Source organism: Epinephelus lanceolatus, chromosome 1 (genome assembly GCF_041903045.1).
Source record: "Epinephelus lanceolatus isolate andai-2023 chromosome 1, ASM4190304v1, whole genome shotgun sequence".
Taxonomy (NCBI): Eukaryota; Metazoa; Chordata; class Actinopteri; order Perciformes; family Serranidae; genus Epinephelus; species Epinephelus lanceolatus.
In genome coordinates, this window is record NC_135734.1 from 38,370,914 (window position 1) to 38,397,705 (window position 26,792).

Below are 26,792 nucleotides of genomic sequence, written 5' to 3' on the forward strand. Positions count from 1 at the left end.
ATCAGCCAGATACCTGCCAAACTGCAGACTACTGTTCAAGACCTGCAAAAAACGAAAATGCTTGTTGTTTAGGGAGACATCGACGGCATTTCTAGCGGCAAATGTGCCACCAAAAATATTTGTATTTTAGCAACATATCTACAGCATTTCCAGCTGTATTTCCAGCTGTAATGGTTCCACAAAAAAACTGATTGTCTTGCTAAAAAGCAAGACATCAGCGGAATTTCATAACTGCGACGTTACCTTGACAAGCAAGTATTTTTTTGGCAAGACATTGGTGGATTTCCAGCTGCGACTGTGCCACCAAAACTGGTTGTTTTTTTAGTATGACATCGATGGCATGACCAGCCGTGATGGTGCCACCAAAACTGGTTGTTTTTAGGGAGACATAAGAGGCATTTCTGTCTGTGACTGTGCCATGAAAAGCATTTTTCTAGCAAAGACATTGCTGGCATTTCCAGCATTGACTGTGCCACCAAAACTGTGCATTTTAAGCCAAAACATGATCCTTTCCTAAACATCACCACATATTAACCACAGCATTGTGGAACTATAAAGCTTGAACGTATCTGCTATATGATAATGTACAAATATCCCTTTGCCAAAACTTATATTCCAACATTTTCTCTGGCGACTGGCTTGACCAACAATATCCTCGTCTCCCTCACAGAGTACACGCAGAGTGGTAAAAAGCAGAGGTCAGCTATGGAAATGTGCTTTAAAAGTATATTAAACATGGGCATGGATATAAATGCATGTCTGATATGTCTACATGCAGCATAATCACAGTATTCATGCATGTTTTTTCCACATGAAGCAGCTGTGTAGCATCCAGCCAGTCTGAATGATTTCTTACTGACAAGAAACAGCTGTCTGAGTCTGCAGCCTATTAACTACACCTCGAGTTCAAACTGTGAAGGCTCATCTTGAACCGCAAACTCTGACTTACGTTGTCCCCTGGAAGAAGAAAAAAACACCAAAAATATTTTGTCACAATTGATTCCATCTGAGCTGCCATCACTTTGTTACTCTCTATTCCTCAGAGACGATTCATCTACTCACTCAGTCGTAGCATCCTCTGTGTCTGACATGTTTAGGCTGCAGTACCTGCACAAGTGAGTCCAATTCAAAGGAGGATAGTGAGCGATACAGCACCAACGACAGCCTGAGATGATATAATAATGCCAAACTGAACCCACTTGTCTCCATTACCTGTTTAAAAAGCAGCACTTACCCAGATAGTGGGACGTGCTCTTCAGACTGGGCTCAATGGGGAATTGTATACTGTGCCCTTCCCTGCAGGCCATAAGCTTTTAAACCCAGTAGTGGATCACATGGCGGCAAACTGCCCATGTCTACAATGGGTGGGCACATACCTGCAAACAGATGGCACATGGCATTAGCTAGAATGGGAAAACACACATTCTCCACGGACTTGCATTGTCTATTTTTACACGGCAAAACCTACGCTGAACAGCGCAGGATTATTGCTCTCAAAAGGTTACAGTAACTCAGGCCTGGCAGACACAAGGAAGGTTAGAAATAATCCTTGTAAACCTCCTCTTGTGTGCAAACAAACCCACAAAGGAGCGGCTCAAGCTCCTATCAGTTACAGCGAAGAGACACTTTATTTACTTATTTCTATTCTGCAGGTCAATGCCACATTCATCACACAACAGCATCAGTTCGCAGCAACAGTTTATTCCCTAAACTGGAGGTGTCATATATTCACATCACTGAGCATTATTCCCATAGCAGACTGCCAAGCGGGTGGGTAAGTTAAGATTCACTCCCTTCAGTGGAACCATCTTCCTCCACCTCGCCTTTCATCTCTGCCCTTACATGCAATAACGTGCCATCAACAACACCCATCACTACCATGCCAAGTCTTTTGATACTCCCAGTGTTTGCTGTTAATATTGTATCTGACCCCACAGTCAGGGTTATGACTCATTGGGCGGCCAGGAGCCGGAGCCAAAATGCAGCTCTGAGTTGAATGGAGTTCCCCCTCCGTCTCATCCAGGACTTTGTTTACAGATTGTTTGATGCTGTTTTGGAGTCTTCTGTGGTGAGTTCAAATGTCAAGTCAGGTCTCAGATCTTGTCCAAGCAAGTCGCACACTCAGTCTCAAGTGCCCAGGGGGGGGCTAATTAAAGTCAAGTCATGTCAGTGAAGTCTTAAGAGGCAAAGGGAAAGTCAGTAGCAAGCATTACAGGTCTGAAGTATTTGAACTTATTCCGTTTAAAACCATATCATTAGTGTTTTTACATGATGGAGGCTCAGCCCATACAATAGGCCTAAGAAAGAAATGATCAATTTTGGGTGTGTCGAGTATTAGAGGATTTAAAAACGTCAAATGAGACTAGACTCAAGGTTTTAAGGAGCACTACGCCTATTTTCAACATTCAGTTAGTCCAAAAATAATAACATAAACTGTCCCAAATCCAAGGCTGGCACAGTGGAGTGGTGGTTAGCACTGTTGCCTCACGGCAACAGGGTTCCTGGTTTGATCCCAGTTGTGGGAGCCCTTCTGTGCAGAGTTTGCATGTTCTCCCTGTGTCAGCGTGGGTTTTCTCCAGGTACTCCAGCTTCCTCCCACAGTCCAAAGACATGCAGGTTAATTGGTGACTCTAAATCAGCCATAGGTGTGAATGTGAGTGTGAATGGTTGTCTGTCTCTATGTGTCAGCCCTGTGATAGTCTGGTGACCTGTCCAGGGTGTACCCTGCCTCTCGATGGATGGATGGATGTCCCAAATCCAAAAGTTAGAGGGCCAAGGGATTCAAGTTCATCAAGTTAAGTCCTCCGAAATGCATTGTTGATATTTTATCCATGTGCATGTATTGTGATACATCTGTTAATCCTCAATTTTGTTTATTAGTTACCACTATATGAGACAGCTGGAGTCCACATGAGTGTGAATACACACTAGTCTAGCACTGCTGGTAGCAACGCACTGCTGTGCACCGGAGATCTACTGGATTGCCAACTCCTTCACAGTGGTGGGTTGAGCTCTCAAATTCATTGAGGCTTGACGGGATAATTATAACACCAAAGAGAAGCCGTGGGAATTTTACAATTTTGGCATGTTAACATGACTTTTTTTCCACAGAAATATTTTAGATATTATTCCTTAATAGGCTCAGTGATGCAAAAGAGCGTACCTGCATTCACTGGGTGAGTACTAGTGTCTTATGTTTTATGTATATTGATAATTAGGACTGTTTCTATAATGTAAATAAGACTGACTCATGTCTGAAGTCTACAGTCTTGTTTCAAATGTAAACTTTGTCTGAACTCAACTTTAGGTCTTCAAACAGATGCATGTCTAAACACAGGAAATAGGTTATGTACCATGTTGTATGCTGTATTTTTTTGGCTGCAGTATGGATGTAGAGCCCAGGACAACTTTCCCACTTTGTAGGACAATAAAGTTAACCTTGACCTTGCCAACACTTGTGTCTCTTGTAAAAAACACTTAGATATTATAACTATCTGTGTCGCCTCTGGAGGATTTTTCCTCAAGTATTTGAATTCTTGTTTTGTTCAGTAGGTGTTTACATAGAGGAGAAAACCTTAAACCTTAAACACTGAGGTGTTTGAACACAAATAGTCACCTGACCTATTTCCTTTGTGTTTCTACATGTTTGCACTGCACAACGACTGAATGACTGACACATGTATAACACACAGAGCAGATGAGTCATATCAGTGAGCTCACATCACGATGAAATACTCAGTGGTCATGCTCAATTTAAAAATAGTCATTGATTAACAGCAAAAGCCTTTAATACTGATGTGTGATGCAGACACTCTGCTTTGCATATGATAGTTTTTTTAGTTCTTTTATTCTTTTTATCAAAAGAAAACAAATATACAACATATTATTTTCTGTATTTAACATTGTATAATAATACTGCATGAGTTATTTTTTAATCCCTTAATAAGACACCTTCATGAATGTTTAGCTTGTGTTACATGATATCCGTTGAGCCGAGTGCCAAAAAAGGAATTGAAAGCTTTAGGAAGTCAGACAATCACAGTATTGAGCTCCAGCTACTTTCCTTTGATTGAAACTTTCTCCTCCTGATTGTATTGTTGCACACCCCACCCGTCTGGCACCTGACTCACCTAAAACAAACAGCAGAAAGCACTTAGTGCTAATACTGGTTAACCCTGACATGGCAGCAGTCCTAACACGGATCTTCACCTCAAACAAATGTCAGCATTGTTGAGATCTGTTAATAACGTTTACTGAATCAATGAGCAGTGTGTTTAGTTGGAAACAAATGATACATTGAGCCAAGTTTTTATTTTAAGTTGCTGCTGGTTAGAAAACCTGTCAGTGAACTGAACTGATGCTGACACCTTGTGGCGAAAATCAAAAGCATCAGCCTGCACTTTTTAACTTACCTGTATGCCATCTTTTATATCTTATATATATGTATATATGTAAATGAATGAAATTTTAACAAGAAAAAATAAAGAAGATAATCCAACAATAAATATATAAATGAATAAATAAATGAAAAAAATAAATATTTTTTTTTTTGATTATTTTTGTGGGCTTTTTGCCTTTAATGACAGGACAGTGAGTGAAATGGGGAGACAGAGAGAGAGAGTGACCGACACCCCATAAATACAATTTTAATAAGAAAATAGATAAATAAGAAAATCCAACAAAAAATAAATAAGATTTAAACATGAAAAATAAATAAGATAATCCTACAATAAATAAGTAAATACATAAATAAATGATTGAAATTTTAATATGAAAATAAATAAAGCAGATAATTAAACAATAAATAACTAAATAAATAAATAAAATTTAAACATGAAAAAAAGATAATCCAACAATGAATAGATAAATAAATGAATTAAATTTTAATAAGAAAATAAATATAGAAGATAATCCAACAATAAATATATAAATGAATAAATAAATGAAAAAAAAAATATATATATATATATATATATTTTGATTATTTTTGTGGGCTTTTTGCCTTTAATGACAGGACAGTGAGTGAAATGGGGAGACAGAGAGAGAGAGTGACCGACACCCTATAAATACAGTTTTAATAAGAAAATAGATAAATAAGAAAATCCAACAAAAAATAAATAAATAAGATTTAAACATGAAAAATAAATAAGATAATCCTACAATAAATAAGTAAATACATAAATAAATGATTGAAATTTTAATATGAAAATAAATAAAGCAGATAATTCAACAATAAATAACTAAATAAATAAATAAAATTTAAACATGAAAAAAAGATAATCCAACAATGAATAGATAAATAAATGAATTAAATTTTAATAAGAAAATAAATAAAGAAGATAATCCAACAATAAATATATAAATGAATAAATAAATGAAAAAAAATATATATATTTTGATTATTTTTGTGGGCTTTTTGCCTTTAATGACAGGACAGTGAGTGAAATGGGGAGACAGAGAGAGAGAGTGACCGACACCCCATAAATACAATTTTAATAAGAAAATAGATAAATAAGAAAATCCAACAATAAATAAGTAAATACATAAATAAATGATTGAAATTTTAATACGAAAATAAATAAAGCAGATAATTCAACAATAAATAACTAAATAAATAAATAAAATTTAAACATGAAAAAAGATAATCCAACAATAAATAAATAAATAAGAATAAATAAATAGATAAATAGATAAATAAATAAATACATATGAATAAATAAATAAATTATTTTTTAACAAGAAAATAAATAAATGAGATAATCAACTAATAATCCTTTACTGATGGAAAAGTAATGAGGGAATCAGGCCAACACTAACTTTCACGTCGGCCTACAGAAAAACATCATCCCTGGAGTTTTCAAATTCTCTGGGGTGGAGGGGGAGATCATTTGGTCCCCCCCAACATTTTCCCCTTGGCTCCGACCCTGGGTTAAATTATGACTTAATCTCGCGGGAGTTTTCGCGAATCTGGGGTTGCCATCGCTACACGACCACGTGACACGCTCTACTTGTTGCTGCGTTATCAAACGCACCTCTCAGTGTGCAGCGGGTCATTTAAACTGCTGACAGCCTGACAGCGGGTTTAGTCATACACTCCTGTGGTGATGATGAAGCTGACAGTCCGGTCATGTGTCAGCACAGATGTGTGGAGGTTATAATGATAACTGGGCTCCTCACTGCTCCTGCTGCTGTTCCTCTGAAGGTGGAGTCTCCTCTCCTGCTGTGTTTGGGTTCAGCCTCTTCCTGAAGGATTCATTCCCCTCAGAGATGATGACAGGTGCCTCTGCGTCACTTCACTATGCTGCAGCAGGTATGTGCTGCTTCTGCTAGCTTACATATGAGTGTGGCTCTGCTGGATGATGTGTTAGCTTCTGCTTGTTCCTCATTCCTGCACATGTGCTGCCTTTTATTTGCACTGATAACTGAAATAATTATTCAGACTGGCTGAGCTTGTGTCTTGGTCCATGCTGTCTGGTGAGGTGTATCCTCAGCTGTTGCTGGTAGGTCTTGTATTTTGGGCTAGATTGACAAAAGGGATTGTCAACTATTTTAATCATTGTGTAATTGTTTAAGTCATTTTTTAAATTTACATAAATAAAACCCTCAGACCACCTTCTGAGGAGGTCTGAATTTGGTTCGCTTCAGCGCTCCAGGTTCTCTTTGCCATTGTATTCAGCCCTCTAGATCACATACTGTTGCAGTGGGATGCTTGAAAAAACAGATGAAACCAAGTCGGCCTGTAACACTTGCAAGGACGCAGGACGAGGAGTAGTTTGGTCCACGGAAGATACTGCACGTCTCCAGATGTGGAATATAGAATATATCAAACAGCAACAGTCTACAGCACAGGAACACTAAGGTTTCCCTACAATTTTAAGTTCATCTGAGAGCGAGGGGCTTCATAACCTCAGTGCAGTGACACGTCAAAGTAAAAACAAAACTATGTCAACTTATGTTATAAATACTATAGTGTGACCAGAAAGAGAACTGAGTCCTCTTTGAAATCAACTGACAACACAAAAAGAACTGAGTCCCTTTTCTGTTGGTCCACTTTCAGAGGACTGAGTTCGGTTTGTTTAAAAAGGACTGTATGTGAAACATCCTTAAATGCAGTAGTGAGCTAAATTATGAGCCCATTCTTTTCAGACAAATGCTTTTTTTGACAATCAGTTGGTGGCTAGATGGTAACCTTAGATCTGCAAAACTCTCGCAAGCCATGTCAAAATTGTTTTGCTGTTTCATGTTGTGACAACACTGTGGTTCAGGTCTGGGGCCTGTATCATGACACGAGATCAACCTTTCCTGGGTTACCCAGACCTATCCTGGGTTGACTAACCCTAACAATGGCAATCAGGATAATCGGTATCACGACGCTGGATATCAACTCGGTAACTCAACCCAGGGTTGCTTTGTCAAAAGCTGTGAACGCGCACGCAGCGGACCAATCACAATCATGAGAGAAGCGCAGTGTCACTGAGCGTCCTCACAGAGCGCCGTATGTGAGGGGAAAAAAAGTATTTCTCATGTGAGGATCAGAGATTAATTCTACTAAAATATGAGGAGGAGAAAAGCAACATTAGAGAAAAGGCCAACACCGTGGCAGCTGCAGGAGGAGGAAACATGCGTGGCAACACATAACGGGATGAATAATGTTTAGTTTTAGTTTAGATTAGTTTATTTGCACATAATGTTAAAAATAAGATTAACAAGATTAAAAAAAAGAAAAGTGCCGGAGAGGATAGAAGCCACTAAAAGCTTATCAAAGAAATTCCCCTGTCAAAACATCAATGAAATCACATGATAGAGAAGAAAAAGAAACGGGTCAGGAAAGAAGAAATAGAGGAGGAGAGAGGGAAAAATCAAGACAAAACAAGGTAGCAAATAAAATGATGTGTAGGTTAAATTACTCATCACTGGTTCAAGTAGCTACAGTACCTATGCCTGTACATCTGACACTGATCACACCCTTGAATCCCATGAAATCAATGCTGCGCAAATGAATTGCGTGTATTACAATTATCGTCTAACATCATTGCGTCTGGTAAATTGGTCTTCTCTGTCATAACGTTATATATGCTACAATAAAGCTTAAAGCTGACGCCGCAATTAAATCATATCAACACCAAATTGATAGTCTGAATAAAATCATCCTGATATTGAGCTGTGTTAGAAATTAACAGCTGTGCAAAAATATACCTAGTCTCCCTCTTTAAAAAACAAAAAGGAAAATCCCTCAAACACCATGAAGTGTAGACATGATAGGCTACTTTCCACATTTCCAGCAGCAAAGCTGTCAATTAGGCCCATTATCTTTAACAGTGAGCATTTCCTCCAACAAAACAAAACATTGGCACTAATTAATGGTGCTATTAAGTGTCCGCAAATGATCAGTTTCTTTCTTATGAAGGGGTGGGATGAAAGTTCGACTTGTTTCCACTCCGTTTTGAACAATCTTTTCATTGTCTGTTGTTGTTGCTTTCTTTTCTTTTTTAATGTTCAAAATAAACTTTCAAATCAAAATCAATCAAATGAATTAAACTTCCCGTCATGACTGGGCTGCATTTCTGTCAGCGGAGTCATTTTTTTCCGAACAGCTGATTGGCCAGTGGGTGGTGCTTTTTATAGAATCAGATTCAACCCTGAACTTACCCTGCTCCGGAGCAGGATAGCCGTTCACAGTAAGTTACCATGGTGATCTACCCCGATAAGAACTGAACCGGCTTCGTGAGACCGAAAACCCAGGGTTAACCCTGAAGTTACCTCGCTACGACATTAATCCTGCTTCGTGATACAGGCCCCTGGTTAGGTTTAGTTACAAAAAGCAAAAGAATTGAAGCCTTAGCTGTTGCTGGTATGTCTTGTAGCTTGGCCTTCGCTCTGCGTGTCATTCCCCTGACTGTAGTTTTAGCAACTTCTGAGTTATCTGACTTAGATCACATTTTGACTGCATTATCTTGGTCAATGTGTGTGAGTGTGTGAGGGACAAGCAGTCCATAATGCATGAAAACACTATCTTCAATCCACTGAATCACAACAGCTGATTGATGTGTGTGTGAATGCAAAGCTTTCCTTTTTTAATATCCACAAAATGTGCAACCAAACGACACAGAGACAGTGTATGCTGCGTTTATTTCAGTGATAATGAAACAAAACACAATGAAAATGTGTGAAAATGTCCTGAATATAAAATACCAAAAGATCCTCTGTGAACCTGTGCTCCAGAGTACATGCATGTATGTTTGGTGCTGTATTCTGAACTCTTTAGTTTACAAGTGATGGTATTGGATGTACGATGAGAGCCAGCTTTGTCTTTAATAACACCTGTTCACTGGCTTTGGCCTTTCGCTGCGTCAAACATCTTCTTGCGGCCCTCCATGCCCGACATGGCTTCTACGTTCTTCCTCCAGTCACTCACCTCCACCGTCTTCTCCTGCTCACAGAGAATCACAGAGAGATACTTTGGTGAAGTCTTTCCCAGTGCGGTGTCAGACTCAAGACGTTGTGCACCTTTTTAATGTATGCAGTAAATCTAGAATTATTCAATAATGTTTGTCTGTGTGACGAAGTTTGTCTCTTCATCCAGAACCTCTCTATTAAACACACTCACTCTGGGGATAGAGGAATCTTGTCAAACACAATCTGATGATTTGACCCATGCACCAATGGTTTTAATTTTGTTTTGGCAAGCTGAGAGAGCTGATTAATCAGTTTCACACTTTTTCAGTCACCTTTCATATGGACATCTGCCAAACACTTAAAGCACAATCTGCAGTATGACTGAGCACCATGGGAAACATCTCTGCCAGAGCTGAACATCGTGTGCCGTGTGAATAAATCAGACATGTGTCATTGACTTTTGGTCGAAATTGTCTCCTTATCTTTGTCTGTGTTTTTCCAAACCCACCTTTTCTGTGTCCTCCTTCTTGACTGATTTGAGATTAGCACGTAGATCCAAAGAGACCTTGTGTTTGGAGCCCAGGAGGGAGCGCAGGATGGCATCAGCAGAGACCCTCACCCTCCTCAGGGTGGGTCTCTTAAACTTCCCTCGCAGGTCCAGTACCTTGATGTTTAGGTCTTTGATCTGTGGAGAAAGTAGAGAGGAAGATAATCAAGGTCACAGAGGGTGACAGATATTCAACTTTTACACAGTGTCCCATTGTAGAACCAGTAAAGTTGAGATGAAATGGAAAATGCCTTTTTAACCCTTTTAGATCAAATCCACAGACACTTTGTGCAACTATTTAACCACATCAATCATGATTTTCTAGGCGGGCTGGAGCCTATCCCAGCTGACATTGGGCAAGAGGCAGGGTACACCCTGGACAGGTCACCAGACTATCACAGGGCTGACACATAGAGACAGACAACCATTCACACTCACATTCACACTTACGGCCAATTTAGAGTCACCAATTAACCTGCATGTCTTTGGACTGCGGGAGGAAGCTGGAGAAAACCCATGCTAACACACAGAGAGCATGCAGACTCCACACAGTCGGCCAGCGGGTTTGAACCCAGAACCCTCTGCTGTGAGGCGACAGTGCTAACCACTGCACCACTATGCTATCATCCAAATTCAACCAATAATATCATGACATCCACCCATCAATCTGCAACTCTTAGCTGCGTTGAGCTAATTAGCTAGATAGCAAAGCCATGCTACGTCGTTTTGTCTTTGTGTCCATATAATACATGGTTAAGGGTTGGGGGCTAGAATTTATATTTATTCACTTGAATAAAGTGGTATCTGTGACAGCTCCAGATTCTGCTCCAGGCATTTTACAGTGGACTGCTTCAACAACTAACGTTACATGGAGCATACAGAGTGCTTTACTCTCACCTACTGACAGATACTTTATTCCAGGGCTGGTCGGCCATCTTTGACCTTTCGTTTGAACATTTGTACTTTGACTGAACAGAGATCTGACTGTAGCTACAGTCTGAGATCTCAAGACTTAGTTTTGTTGTCTGTTCCCAGTGCTCGGATTATTAAGATGGAATAGAGAGCTTTATGTGCTCTGCTCCTCTTAATTGTTATAACCTTCAAAACAAGTTGAAACTAGGTGAACAGGTCTCCGCCTGATTTTAAAGCTCTCATAAGCACAAGGATGAATGAATCGGTTAGTTCTTGTCATTGTGCATTGGTGTTCTAATATTTCCACATGTTACTGTATATCTTGTTTTTTTATTGTGTTGTTTCTGGCGATAACTTTTTCTTATGCTGCTGTCAAGGTCTCCCTAGAAAAAGAGTTTGTTTATCTCAGTGGGACTTAACAGGTTGAAAATGGGTTAGATAAATAAGATAGAAATACCACTATGCTGTGGGTGTGACACAGTCAGGGCCTCACTGTTGCGACATGTCCACGTTTCAACGATTAAACCTTTGTATTCATTTCTAAAACAATATCGCCGAGGTCCAATTTGTATATTCATTAATCTATTTAATTGATTCATCTCTCCCTTGTCCTCCTCCTGACCTAATTTTAAGAGGGTGTGGGTTGAGCCAGCAGCGCACTGGTCTGCTGTAGCTCTGCTAAACTCTGAGCCCACCCACTTTTAGCAGTCCAATCAAATGCAAAGGATTTAAAATGCCTCTTGTAACTGCGCACCAATCAAGTATTCTGTTTCACTGAGAAATACATCGCAGTACGGAGACTAAAGACACTCTACCTTCTGCTTCGCTGGGACTCATTAGTGCTGGGTATCTGTATCGCCTGAAATAACCCAGTATCAGGTAGTATGTAGATGTCTCCAGTCAAATGACACCTGTGCCCAATCCATTTTGCGCCGGGGGTCTGATCCCAGACTGTCCCAACTCCCCATCTGATCCGCAACATTCTCGGTTAGCACAAGCTAACACAGGAGGAGCTGCTATCATCCAACACTGAGGCGTTTAACAGTCCCAACAAACTCACAGTGACATCAAAAATAGATAGATAACTGTTGGGTGAGGTGATGCTAACCGTTAGCCCTGTCACTTTCTCACAACTGTCCTCGGCATGGACTTGACGCTTCACAGTAGCAGCTACGACCCAGGTGTGGTGAAGTAGAGTGCTGTGTATTTGACCAAGTTGGCAGTTCAATGTGCTGATATGCCACCAACATGTTTAAAGTAAGGCTACACTACACACCAGTCCATTCACATTATGGATATTGAATGAAGTACTTTATTGGTATTGGCATCACTTCAAGGGGACTGGTATTGTTATTTTTAAAAAAGATACCCAGCCCAGCTAGGTTTTTATGTACAGTACTTGTTGGACCACATCAGTGTGTTGCAGCTTTGAGTGTTATGTTTTATTCATCTTTTTTGTTGGTGTTATGGAAATCGTCCATGCATGTCATTATCTTTCTTAACAAGTGGTCAGTTACCTCTCTGGTGTTGTGCAAGACTTTGGCTTCAATATCGTACCGCTCCTCGTCCACCACATCTATTTTGGCATGAAGCTCTTCACATAATGTCTGACAAGAAAATAAGACAAAGTGGGTGTTAATGAGATCTCCTCCTGAATTAAGTAGCAGAGTTTTAGTTTCCAGATATGACCAACTCTGTGATAGATGTGAGACTCTACCTGCAGCTCTGCTAACGACATGCCACTGGTGTGTAAAGGAGGAGATTTTTCTTCCAGGTACTTTGCCTTCTGCTCCTCTTTTTCCTCCAGCTCCTGCTCCAGCTCCTCCTTGGCCTTTGCAACCATCATGCTCTGAGATGCCAAACACAAAGTATATTTAATTTGTTTAATTTAGTGTGAAGATACAGCCTGTGCAAATAGGACTGAGGACTCACCTTTAGCATGAGCTTGCGAGATGCTGAGATTTTAGATTTCCTCTGCAAAAAGAATGATTTATTTTTAAATTTTGGGCGACATTTTAGTGGTTCAGCCTGTTGAATAATTAGATTTGTTAGTGAATTGTGTCTTGAGACATCTTACCTCCGGTCTGTGGGTAGAAAATAAAGAACAGACACAACAAAGACAGAAATGAGAAAGAAATGTAGCATTAGCATTCAGCTGCAGATACCAACACTCTTAATGAGTTGACATATATTCCATGATGCGCTTCTATAGATAAATCCCATTTGCTGCATGAAACTGATACTCTGATTTGGAAAATGGAAACAATAACAGAAACACAATACACTTACGCTTTCTCAGGCATCTTGGCTATTTCAATTCCCCCTGGAAGACAAAAATAAAACCTTTTGCCTCTGAAGTGCTCATCAGTGGGGACCACTTGAGTCGAGTGCCCCATTGGGTCTTAACTATGCTTTCCCTTTAGATCCATGACAGATACATTCCACCACAGTCGACAGTATAGGGTTACAAGAATGGAAATATACAGTATATATAGAGATGTTATATCGTGTTAACTGTCGCCCCGTTGCTTTTATTATTCTTTAGCACAGACAGGACGTGGCTTTTCACATGGCCACGGTTGTTGATTTTGTTTATCAGCCATTGTTATGTCTTACTCGTGTGGAAAGCGTGCTGGACAAAATCATGCAGTCACCTCTCAGTGCTGATAACACACTCGTTTGCCAGGAAGCAGAGTGATGGCAGACAGAGAAGCATGCAAGGCCCCAACATGGCAGCTATTCCAGTTAGATAACATTTCCTGCTTTCAGCCTCACTTTACCTCCGGATAAAGACTCAAATATAGACCAGGCCCCCGATTCGCAGAAGACAACTGACCTAAACTAATACCCAGCTGACTTTACCAAGGCCCACTGATAAAGGTTATAAAGGGGAAAAGGATAAAAAAGAATGTGTATGTCCAACATAGCTTGTGGCCTTTGGAGATTTTGAAAGGCTACAACTACCAGTTATTTTCAATGTTGATCAATCTGCTGATTATTTTCTTGATTAGTCTAATCATTTTGTCTATAACAGTGGTTCTCAACCAGGGGTCTGAGGATCCCAATGGGGTCCTTGAGGGAGTTCCAGAGAGTCCCCAGAAAATGGGGAAACTTTTTGATTCACTATAGAAGTGAGCCCAGTGTGAGCAATCTGAAATTAGGGTTGCAACGGTACAATAACTGTCTCAGAAAATATTGCAGTTTCATGGTATTACAGAATTTTTGTTGTTATCGTCTAAATGACCCTTAAAGAAATGAAAATGGAGGCGTTATTTTTGGTTGAACAAACATTTTGTTACCATAATTAAAATTTGAAATCATTTAGTTAATGGAACTATGTGTAAAAAGCAGGGGCGAAAATCCCATTTCATAGTTGGGGGGGACAATAAACAGTAAAATTTTAGAGAATAATTCCAGGGGGGGACAAGGAAAAAAAGTTGTAGCCTGTCTTTTATACAGCATCTTTTACTGCAATTTGACATTTTAATCTTCTCTCTATCTCTCCAACAGGCAGCGTGAATGTCTATACTTACGAGAAATGGCTTAACAACTAAACATTTCCTGCAATTAAACTGGTTTATAAACAGTGTGCTGTGAGATCTGCCGCTGCGCTCCTCACAACCGTGCGTAATAGTCGCGCGTAATGACCACTCCTTGTCAGTTAAACTGCACGTCTCTCATGTTTGTCTCACTGACAGGTGGAGAGCCTACAGACAGGTAACCATTAGCTATGAGCTGCTCCGCCACTGACTGCTCTTGTCCTGTCCTCTCCCTCTTCTTTCTCTCCTGTCCTCTCTGACTATCACTAAACTCTGAGCTTAATCATTAGCTTTTAGCTGAGCAGCACTCGTAATTGAGTAGGCTTTTGAACAATGCAGGAGAAATGTTGCAGACAGTTTATATTATCAGCCTGGGCCTGGAGCTTGTTGTAACAGTAAATAGGATGTGTTGTAACTTGTGTAAGTTAAACTGTGTCTGTGTGAGTGAACATCTTACCCTGCGATGCGCGATGTGGGCAGCGGGTCCAGCCACACGCTGCTACTGCTGCCAAGCAGCCCCGCCCGTTGGAAAGAGTGTGGGATATACCACTACTAGGAATGGGAGGGGGGGACTAAATCTTTTAAGATTTAAATAGCACATTATTGCGCGATTATAATGAGCACCGCTTATATTGTGCTTTCAATAAATACTACTGCATTGTTCAAAAATTATTAATTGTGTCTCACATTATTCTAGGGGGGGACAGCTTTACTGAAGGGGGAGTCATATCCCCCCTGTCCCCCCCGGGATTTCCGCCCCTGGTAAAAAGTCTCCCCTTTGAAAAAATAACTACCATAAAGGGGAGATTCTCCGTCCAGTTGCAGTTTTTTTCAATATCGTAGCTAAGCAAATGTGCACGGTGTTATATCCGTCAACTTCTATATCACAGTATACCTTAAAACCGGTATATTGCTGCGACCCTAGCCCCAATACATAGGGCACAGACGTGTCACGTAGGAGGGGCGGGGAAGGGTTCTTTATCTGCTACACAGACTCCATCTCTGCAGTGTGTGGTTGCTGCCAGCTTCACTGTGTGTGTGTATAGTGAGTTTTGCCAAGTGATGCAGGTGTTTATGGAGGGTTTGGAGACGTATGTGATATTAACTGGTGATGAATTATTAAACTGGATCATTTTAACAACAGGATGCATTGATTTGATTGTTTTATATTAATGTGAAATGTAAAAACACACACACAACTTTGCTCTTCTGTGCCACATTGTTTTCCGATACAATGATAATGGTTGCAGTCTGCTGCAGGCAAGCTGCGGCTGACGTGTCACGCCGCACCTGTGTCCCATGTATTTTGGCTGACTGTATTTTGGTGACTGTCCTGGTCATAGGTTTCACGTCCTCCACAGTTCTCTCTTCAACTGTAGAAATATCATATCTAATAAACAAAATCTTTTCAGATGAAGGTCGCTGAAGTAAAATCTGAATGAGGCTCCATGACCTCATAAGTATCATTTTAAGGGTCCTTAACACACAAAAGGTTGAGAACCACTGCTTTATGAGATATCAAATTGCTTGTTTTGTAATTTCATAACCTTCAGTTCACTATGACATGAGACAAAGACAAGCAGTAAATCATCCAGAGTAAAAGCTGGAATAAGGAATTATTTGGCTTTTTGCTTGAAAAATGAATTTATTAATTCAATTAAATTATCATTGAATTAAATATGATCTGATTTTTCTGTCAATCGACTTATCATTTCAACTTTAGATGTTCCCATACTGTGTATAGGGCGGTATCGCTCCCCTTAATATCAACAGACATTTCTGTGTGGCTGCTTTATCCATGAAAAGTTAAATCTTTTTCAGAAATTTTACTTTTATCACATTATATATATATATATATACACACACATATATATTACATATATAATATTGCAAGATAAAACTACAAATAGTTTTATAGATGATTTTAGCCATATTGTCCATTACAATGAAATAATTGATCATGGGATATAACATTCAATTAACAGTGATTAAGGTGACATAACAATTGTTGCAGTGTGATTCACGTTAAAGCTTTTAATCATGTAATTGAACCTGAAACAATTAGGTGATTAATCAATTAGATAATCAATAGAATTATTTTTTTAAGTAAAAATTGTGAAAATATTGCTGCTTCCAGCCTCTCAAATGTGAATATTAGGTGATTTTCATTAGGTGTTTTTTCATAGTCAGCTGAGTATCTTTGGGTTTTAGACTGTTGGTCAGAAAAAATAAGACATTTTAAGACGTCACTATGAGCTCTGGGAACTTGTGATCAAGTTCCCAGAGCTCTCGTGTAGCAATTTGTCGTTACTCTTGATGACATTCTTTACAGCTTGTGATAAACTAATTAATCAGTGTTGAAAGAAATTATTAGTTGTTCAGAAACTTGTAAGAAAATATTTTATATACTTCAATTCCAAATACAAATATTTGATTAAAATTGTCTAATTTATTCAATCCAAAGTGAAATAAGTTGTCAGATCAAACCAACACAGTAATCAATAACTATCTATAACTAGTTTTTCTGATTGAGTGTATCAGAGATTGATGGCCTTACCTTCCTGTGTTGATGCTGTGGATGCAGACTGACACAAAGAGATGGAGAAAAGAACACACCAGAATATTTATCTCTTGCTCCCCTTTGTCCCTCCTCTCTATCACAAGGAGACTTAAATAGAAAAACACACACACACACACACACACACACTGTGCGAGGGGGTGGTCTCAGGATAGCAGTGATTGTGATGCTCATGTTGTGTTGACAGATCACTGCTCTCTGCTTCTTTATAATAATGTGTGTGAACTTCTCTGCGGGCCAGGACGGGATAAACAACTCTGACTTCAGTCAGTTGATAATCTGTTTTCCTCTCTTACATGTGTGAACTATTTAAAGCTCTACGTGGGCTCTTCTCTGCTCTTGCACACCACCTTTGTTCATCCTAACAGACGGCTGCTGTGTATACAGAAAGATACACTTTTGTCTCCTCATATTGAAGCAACCTTCAAGCAGCCAGAGCCAAACAGTTTGTTTACCGTAGACGACTTTCTCAGATGTTCTTTGGCTACTGAGAGTGATGTTTGGAGACGTGCCCTGTCCTCCCCCGTGAGACTGCGGGGCCCCCTCGGTCTGATTAGGATAATAGCTGCAGACAATGCTAAGCCGTGGTTTTAAGACAGGAATGCAGTTTCCAGTATACATTTGTGCGAAGGCCTATCAACTAAACATAGACAAATTGCAGCACCATGTGATGCTGCCACTCTTTGATTCTGGGTCCACTGTATGTGTGTGTGAATGCTTTGTGTTCTGAGTTTGTGTGTGTGGAGCAAAATGTGAACAAAGATGAGTGTGTCTTGTCTAAGTGCTCCGTTCACTCAAGGACAACAAGTGCTTAGGTTAATCCACAGAATCACTTGTGTCTGGTTTGTGTTTGTGTTGCAGATTTAATTGTCCTCAGCTCAGACATCAGTGGCACAAACTTAGACGTCCAGCTTGAAAGTCCGTCACATACATAGTGACTCTTCTTAGTGACACAGCAGATTTGAAGTTGAACGTCAGATGGAGAGACTGATGTTGCCATCCATAGAGCCACACTGATAGTGAGGCTTGGCAATGTGAAGATATTATGTTGTTGTCAAGATATGGGACTACATATCGTCCTAGATTTTGGACATCATTGTATCATGATATAGCACAAATGGTGTTATTTCCCTCGTTTTAAAGGCAGCATAACAGTAAAGTGATGTAAATGTGTCAACTTATTAGACTTTTCTATTTGTTTTAATGCTTGCCTTAACCCATGTAGTTCATTCTTCATGTAGCATTGTGATAATATTTTCTGGAAAACAAAAAACAAAACAGCAGTCATCCCACAACTTTGTCGCATCAAAGAGAATATTTGGTTGAGTTTGTCTCGCAATGCAAGCATTGATGAAGTGATTCTGAGGAGATTGAAAGCTATCAAGATATATTGAGATATAGCATAAAAATATCATGATATAATTTTCAGGACATAACGCCCAGCCCTAACTGATAGCGTGACTGAAAATGTAAAGCTGTGGATTCTTTCTGCTTTTATTTGTTATAGGGCAGGTCAATTTTTGAGGTTTCTGATACCATTCTATAGCTTTCCAGTACTGTTCTTTATGTATCCATACCACGGGCGATTCTAGGATCAGAGGTTTAGGGGTGCTGAGCACCCAGAGAGCTGCCCGGCCAGGCAAGATAAATTTTACTGTTTTGTACATTTTAACTCAAGTTCATTCCTACATTTGTGAAAGAAAAGCACAACACTTTTTGGGAAAGTCTGTGACTAAACCATCAAATCTGATAAAGGTTATTTAAATGCTGAGCCACAGCAAAAGAGGAATGGATTGGAATCATAAAAGAAACATATCGTAACCCTAATTTCTGGGGGAAGACGACTCATTTTGATACAGCAGCTCCTCAACATACACATAAACAGTATGTATGTTTCTGGAGTAAACCAGCCCCCTATAGTGAGTACCAAAATTACCAAAAATGGACCTTGGGCTTAGTTTTTGGACTTTTGTTTGAAATGCAATGCACAACATGTAACATTAACACATTAACAGTAATTGACTTTTTCAATGTTTGTCTCTGCCTTTTTCCTTCTTGTCTGTATTATATAATACAAATACATAAATAAAAATACGCTTCAAAAAAGAAAGGTGCTTGAAATCTACAAAATAATAATAATGAATACACACAATAGGAGTTATAATGTTAATGAGCATCCAGTCAGTTAGCTAGTCAGTAGCACCTTGGCTTTAATATTAACACATGCACATGACACAACAGCTAGCTTCTCTCATTCCAATTCAAACAGAGGACAGTGGTACTGACCACCTGTAACGTTTCCCAGCTAGAAAAAACATCAGCTAACTTCTACCTAACAACATAAACAGTGACCTACGATTAAATGCAGCAAAAATGAGGACTGGTAATGATAATAATGTGTTGGTATTGAGTGGTAGAAGTTAAGAAATGTGCTACATATCCTGGTTTAAGCCAGGTACTTACACCACTACTGCATATCACCCACTCTGGAAGGCAGCGCATTGCTCTGTGCAGATAGAGAGCTCAGAGCCTGAGTCGGGCTGTTGTTGTTAAAATATTAAGTTGCAACCAAGTACTGTATGGTTTTCACACTTTTCTAGCTTGTTAAAAAAGGACATACAGTAGAAAAATAAAATTAAAAAAAAATCTCAAATTTTAGGGCGGCACGGTGGTGTGGTGGTTAGCACTCTCGCCTCACAGCAAGAGGGTTGCCGGTTCGATCCCGGGTGGGGGAGCCCTTCTGTGCGGAGTTTGCATGTTCTCCCCGTGTCAGTGTGGGTTCTCTCCGGGCACTCCGGCTTCCTCCCACAGTCCAAAGACATGCAGGTTGGGGACTAGGGACTAGGGAACTCTAAATTGTCCGTAGGTGTGAATGTGAGTGTGAATGGTTGTCTGTCTCTATGTGTCAGCCCTGTGATAGTCTGGCGACCTGTCCAGAGTGTACCCTGCCTCTCGCCCGATGTCAGCTGGGATAGGCTCCAGCCCCCCCGCGACCCTCAAGAGGATGAAGCGGTTAGAAGATGAATGAATGAATGAATGAATGAATGAATGAATGAATGAATCTCAAATTTTAGGGGTGCTGGGATTCAAGTTAGGGGTGCTTCAGCACCCCCAAAATGGGCTAGAAACGCCTATGATCCATACATTCAATTTTGGCCAAAGTATGTGTGCGTTTAGCATTAAAATACTATTTTTCCAAGCCCCTCTAAAAACGTTTTACACTTGGCTTGACGTAAGTTTCTGTATCATGATGATGCTACTCCTCCTAATGTGCCTCTTCGTGACTGAGCCAAGCTGTCATTGAGAACTGTGTGAAATTGATTTTCTCAATTAGCTATGTAGCATGGGAGCTAAGCAACGTACTGCTCTGGACGCCATGTCAGTTTGGCTCCTGAAGACAATAACAGAAACTAACGAACCGATCGAGGCAGCGGTAGATCAGCAACTCCCATGTTCTGTGAGGTAAAATTAGTGTTTTGTCAAAGGAGTCTGATGGCTGTGAAGAGAGTGATTAACGGCTTCAGTTCCTTGTCGGTAAGAGCTATCTGACGGCAAGGTAAAGCGGTGAGAATATTACACTAACCCATAAGTACCTCATACCATATCACTTCAAAAAATCTGAACTACCCCTTATAGTTATTATTTTTTCTCATTTTTGTCTCAAACATCCTGCAACATAATGGTTCAAAACAAACTTTCACATGTAGGGCTGCAGCGATATACCGGTTACAGTGTATACCGTGATATAAAAGTTGATTGTTATTATACCATGTACATTTCCTTATCTACATATTGAGGGGAAAAAATGCAACTGGACATTGTATCTCCCCTTTATTTTAATGATTTTCAAAGGGGGCTTCCACTAACAAAATGATTTCAAGTTCCAGTTACATTAATAAATAAACCAAAAATAACCCTTCCATTTTCATTCCTTTAGGGTCATACCAGGATATCATACCGTGAAAATCTCATACCGTTGCAATTCTATTCACATGGTAGTCTGCGAGTAACGAAGTCCAAAAACAGAAAACAAAAATGAAAAATAAAAAACAAACACAACAGCACAGGATGATAGTTCACACAAGTGTCATTCTTGTAAATGATTGTATGGTTTAGTCAATGGACAGAAAATTAATCCACAGTTGCTTTGGTAAGTGATTAGTCGTTTCAGCCCTTTTTTATCAAGAGAAAAACAGCAAACATTAACAAATCCCACTTTCTCAAATGTGAATGCTTTTTTTTCTGTTTTTATATTTGCTGCGTCTCTTTAGTCGACTGTTGGTCAGACGAAATGCAAGATGTCACCTTGGGCTTTCAGGACTTACAATGAGGACTACGCAACTGATTTAGTAAATATGATTCCCTTTTCATTTTTAGATTCCTAAGAGACTTCTTCATGGATATATTTATGTAGCCTGATCATTAGTTGCAGTTCCTTGAATTCGGCTCCCAGATCTGTCTCTTGAACTGTGTCATTAAATGGGTTTTGCAAAGCAGACACGTCCACAGTTGCTTCATCAGCAAGCCTGGGTTGATTTTGAAGGGTTTGGTCCTTTTTGAAGCTGCTGTGTGTGAACATTTCACTGCGTCAGCGTTCTACTGTAGAAGATGAGACTGTAGAAAAATCTGGAGCGGTGAACACATCAGAAAAAGAACCTGGCTCTGTGCAGATGTGTGAATAACAGTGTCGTTTGGGCTCCTGTAGACTCGGAGCAGCTTCTGTTCTGTCAGTTGGTCCCAGCTGAACATTTTGTTGCCATTAGCAACCACCGCTGTCGGAGCTCCGTGCCAGTTTAACTGTCGCTTTATTGTCAGATCTGTGAAACAAACATTAGGAGGATCTTTTATCTTTAAGTTTCCTATTGGACCATTATCTGTAGGGACACCATTTATTTTAGATACTTCTAACTTTTGTTTTCTGTGTATGTGATTAGAGATTGGTAGATAAGCTTTTCTGTCATCACTTCAGCGCGAACTACACTAGCAAGGCTGTCTGGCAATGTCTGGCAACAGTTACTGTGAACTGAGTGTTGGGCTGCAGTTGATGTCATACATTTTATTTCTCATGTTTACTAGATTTGTCTTACTTGTAAGAAGGACTTAGTGTTTTTATTTGATGTTTCTTGGAAGTTTGTCTAGAAAGTTGAGTGAACCAATCATTAATCTTTAAATCTGCCAATTATTGTATTTGACCTTTGATTTGTGAAGGTCAGTCATGCAGTGTGGGACAGGGGCTCCATCTTGTGAGGTCTAAGGTCTGTGTTAACTTGTTACCAAGTGTATGCACTCACTCCAAAAAGGAGACAGTTTACAATGTCCAGGTATGTGAGTGGAGGTAGTGCATTGGGGTCTGTAATGTAGTCTTGTGCTGCTCACTTTAAGACGTCATCAGGGTGGTCTTACTAAGATATTGGCAACCTGGTCTCACTCCAAAGTAATCAAAAACCGGTGCTTGGTCAGTGACGTCTGGTATCAGACACTGACGAATAAAGCTGTCCTTTCATGTTCGCATGATACACAGCCAGTTGCCGTTGCTCTGTAATGGCACCTAGTGGCATCAGGGGCTAAATGTTGCCACGCAACAGCCTAGGTTAAGGGGGTGAAAGTTCGAGTAGGGTGGGTGGACTTTCACCCAGGAGGCCAATGTTTGGTTCCCATGAGAATGTTAAGCCAAACCCTGTTCTAAACCCAACCACGTGTGTTAGTTGTTGAAGGAAAAAAAGGACAATTCGAGACTGTATGCAAACTGTACATTAACGTAACAGGCTGAAGTTGACATGGCGTCCCAGAACGTCAACAACCAATGCACCCAGGGTACCTTGCATGTCATATCTCGACATGGAAAGTTCATGACCAAACATCAACATGAGGTCGGAGTGAGAATGTGTTGCTATTGGTTGCTGTTGCTTGACTACATTCTTCACAAAATAACGGCCCTGTCCAGAAAATTTAACCCAGCGTGACGTCAGCTTCACATTCTGTGTACATAGTTTCACAGTTTTGCAACTGTTTCCAATAACAGCATATTAAAGGCAAATTTCCCAGTCTTGAACACTTATTGAATGTGTGTTTAGCTCACTGCTAGTGAAGGCAGAACAACTTGATTCTACAAATCTCTGAACTCTACTGGAGGCATGAAAACCATTCTTCCAAAATATATTCCATTAATTTGGTGTTTTGATGATGGTGGTGGAGAGTCCTATCGAACATGTCAGTCCAAGATCTCCTGTGGATGTAAAACTGGGCTGACATCGTAGGCTGTCCTTACATAATTTTCACACACCTCAAACCAGTCTCTGACCTCATATTGAAGCATCTGCATTGTTCTGTACCCACACTCATTAATTCAGGTTTTTGTAACCTATCTGTCTTGCTTGGTTAATGGCAGTATTATTAAAAACGGCGTTTTAATCCTCTGCACTTTACACTGAACGCATGCTTTACATTTGTGGTAACATATGTGTCCCTGCAGCATTGTCTCCTGTTTACAGCGGAGCAGCAGGCGCTTCAGTGGGATAACTGTTGAGCTGTCAGCCTCTCAGTGACTGTGACCTGCTGGGCCTCAAGTCCATTTATTGCAGTTTCATATGTTCAGACTCCCATCAAGGATCGGACACCACGGGGAAAACTGCTTGTGCTGAATCAGTCTCTTTAGTGAAATGAATCTGCAGATTCAATTATCTTCCTACATACACACTGTCTGTAACCAGATCCTCTCATATAGATATTTTTGGTTGAGTTAGATTGTTATAATTTGCAGGACTGTTCTTTCACTCTCGCTGAGTCAGGACTTAAAAGTCCCTGATGCTGATTTGATTTATGACACAGAGATCCAGGCTGTTGGCTCGTGGCAGCTGATTATAATTCCACAGTATATATGGCAGCAGGATTAACAAAGTGCTGCGTGTGTTGCTGGGCTGTCTCTAGGAAACTGAACAAATGCCAGTGGATTATATAGCAGTTTACAGTACAGTAGATTTCACACACTGTGAAGTGTATTGTTGAAATCTCTGTCCAAGAAGAAAATTTTCCACAGCTGTATCATGCAGGTGTTATAAATATGTGAATCATGTTATTTAAATGTGTAACAACAGCAATGTTAGGTTTATTGTCTTATTTAAAATGTAGTGTCAATGAGGGATGGGAATCACCAGTGGATCCATGATACGATATTATCACGATACAATATTAATGTGATTTAAATATGTTGTGATATGCTGAGTATTGCAATTTATTACCTTTTTTCAAACTGTAAATAACTTTTTGTTCTTGCACGGCACTTGCCAGTTTACAATAATAATGAGGGGCAGATTTATTATCAAAATACTGTCCTCCTGTGTTTATCATGGATGTATAAACAAGACTGGATATGGTGTTGGAGGTGGCACCCTGTTCATTCCTATTGAAGTTGTTCAGTAGCGCAAGAAGCCAAAAAAGTTCAACTGCCACATATGAAATTACCCAGATGATTCACTCTGGCTACTTCCAGTTTAATGCTCTGCAAACTTCAGAGGGGATAAAATGATTGAATTGTGCGGCTTTCCAAATATTATCGGATCGAAGAGATCAATATCTGAGTCATTTTGTGGAAGTTGTGACACTCAAAAAAATTTACCCACTGATTCATGTCTCTTTTACCATTTAAGTCTATGGGAAAAAGTCTTTTTGGGCCACATGGCATCATGTTACTGATGTACTTCCACTGTTTGGCCGATACAAAATTTGGCTTCAAAGCCCTGTTTACTTCCTGGTGGTCTAGTATGTATAGTGATTTATAAAACAATGGGTTTCTGATTTCAGTTGTTCTTAATATGGCCCCAAACACCTCCTCAACATATTGAGAAATCCAAAGCTTAACCTACTGTGGCTACCTATGACTGCTAAGCTATGATTAGGCAATTGCTGTTTGGGAAGAATTTAGCAAATCGGTTCACTTTTGATAATAAGATACCTTCAATGTGAGGTGCTTTAGCGATGAGCTAGCAATCTGCTAGCTTTAGCAATTTGTCCACGTTGGCAAGTGAGCTAACATTAGCTAATGTTGGCCACCTAAAACCTCAATATCAGAATATATTTCATGTCAGGGTTTCCTGTCTGATTTTTAGGGATGCACCGAAATGAAAATTTGTGGCCGAAGCCGAATAATATTAAATGCTTGGCCGAATACCGAGTACTGAATACCGAATATCGTTGTTTAGTTTTTCATTAGTTTTTGCAGATGAACCCCCTCCAGATTAGTGTTGTCACGGTACCAAAATTGGATCCTACTGTACGATACCAATGAAAATATCATGGTTCTGAGTAGTATCACGATATCACAGCGAAAATGAGGCAGATGTGCCTTTTGTCATTTATGAAAAGATAAATCACATTTCTATAATACATCAATGATATTTCAATGGAATAAATTACTTACTGACTTATTCATACCTCAAAAACAGCATCAATGAGTGATGAACATAGGGGGGATCAAAATAAAATAAATAAATAAAATAAGAATCAACCAGCCACCCTTCTCCCCTGACAGTCCCTTCATAAGTAAAGAACAGTCCCTAAAGTGCGGTGAGGTTTGTGGACTGTGAACGGCTCGTTTCTCCTCTGACACATCACATACCTGTGTTCTGCTGGCTCGGCTGTTCAGGTAGCCTACTTCTGGGCAGTCCACACGCCAAGAAGAGGATATTATTGGAGCCGACTTCTCTGTCGCCGGTAAGCCGATGGCCGCCGTATTTGACAGGAATACATTACTGTCTGTGTCTGTGACCCCCGTTCAACCCACAATCGGTGGGAATCGCCTTTCGTTTCTGCTGCTGGTTGAAATCTGTAGGCTGCTCGCACAGCGTGCTGAATGATTTAAGCCTATTTTGCTCGCTCAAAACTATTTTTAGTCGCAAATGCGAGTGCCGTGACGGACGGACGCCACACTGCCGACATTTTAATCCGCCCGTCACGGCACACTGTTTGATTGCGTTATCAAAACACGCTGCTATTATATGTGTTTTTTTGCAATATTCGGCCGAATATATTCGGTTACCGAATATTCGGTGCATCCCTACTGATTTTTGCAGCAATGGGGTCGCTGAATCTACTGAATTTACACAAACGAGACAAGAATTAGCTAGCACAGCCCACAGACTTTGCAACTCTCTCCCCACCAATAGGACGCTACTTTACCACGAGGAGAGTGGGCAGCAGCTCTGGAGATGGACCTTAGCCACTGTACCAACTCAAATTCATCTGGTGCAAACCGCAGCGCCGGGGTTCACAGCAGTCTGGTGGCCAGTCACAACACCGGGTCTAACATTTGTAATGGCAGCAACAGAAAGTTTGCTGATCTGGCAGGGAGTCGGGTGGCTGAATTCAAGTTGCTACAGAGCGCTTAGTGAAGGTCCATCTGAGTGCCGCCTTTGCAACATGTATAAATTGGAAACAACATGTGTAGACTGTGTTGTGGTTGGTGCCAGTGGTTTGTTGACATTAGCAAACTACATTTCTTTGTTAATGTTAGCTGCTGTTGCACACTGATAGTGATGTAGTGGAGCCAAGACATTTGGGACCATGCATAATATCACGTCCTTTGGATTTTCCTGCAAATTGTGCCCCTAGGCTTTTACATAGAAATGAATCCACAGGCCGTTAAAGGCAACCAAAAAGTGAGGGAAGGTCTCAGTTTTTAAGTTACATTACAATCCGTTCATCCGTCAGCAATACAAAATTATTAATAGCCTACATGTAAAAAGTTGCATATGGTACCTTTAAAACCAAGTTATCATTGTTAGGTCTTTGAGAAATATACTGTGTAAATAAACTCATCTGATCA

The 26,792-nt window shown here is 40.0% G+C and overlaps 2 protein-coding genes across 2 annotated transcripts in view; both read right to left on the reverse strand.

Annotated features, from left to right (window-relative positions):
- Nucleotides 1-26,792, reverse strand: part of LOC117257122 (troponin T, cardiac muscle isoforms) — a 62,085-nt gene that overhangs the window by 12,844 nt on the left and 22,449 nt on the right. The gene's annotated exons all lie outside the window — the stretch shown is intronic.
- tnni1b (troponin I type 1b (skeletal, slow)) lies at nt 9,111-12,884 on the reverse strand. The gene is made up of 5 exons (XM_033627224.2): nt 12,788-12,884; nt 12,573-12,704; nt 12,373-12,462; nt 9,905-10,081; nt 9,111-9,430 (listed from the first exon to the last, which is right to left on the reverse strand). Exons 1-5 carry the CDS (start codon nt 12,794-12,796, stop codon nt 9,326-9,328), a joined length of 513 nt encoding a protein of 170 aa, XP_033483115.2. The 5' UTR covers nt 12,797-12,884; the 3' UTR covers nt 9,111-9,325.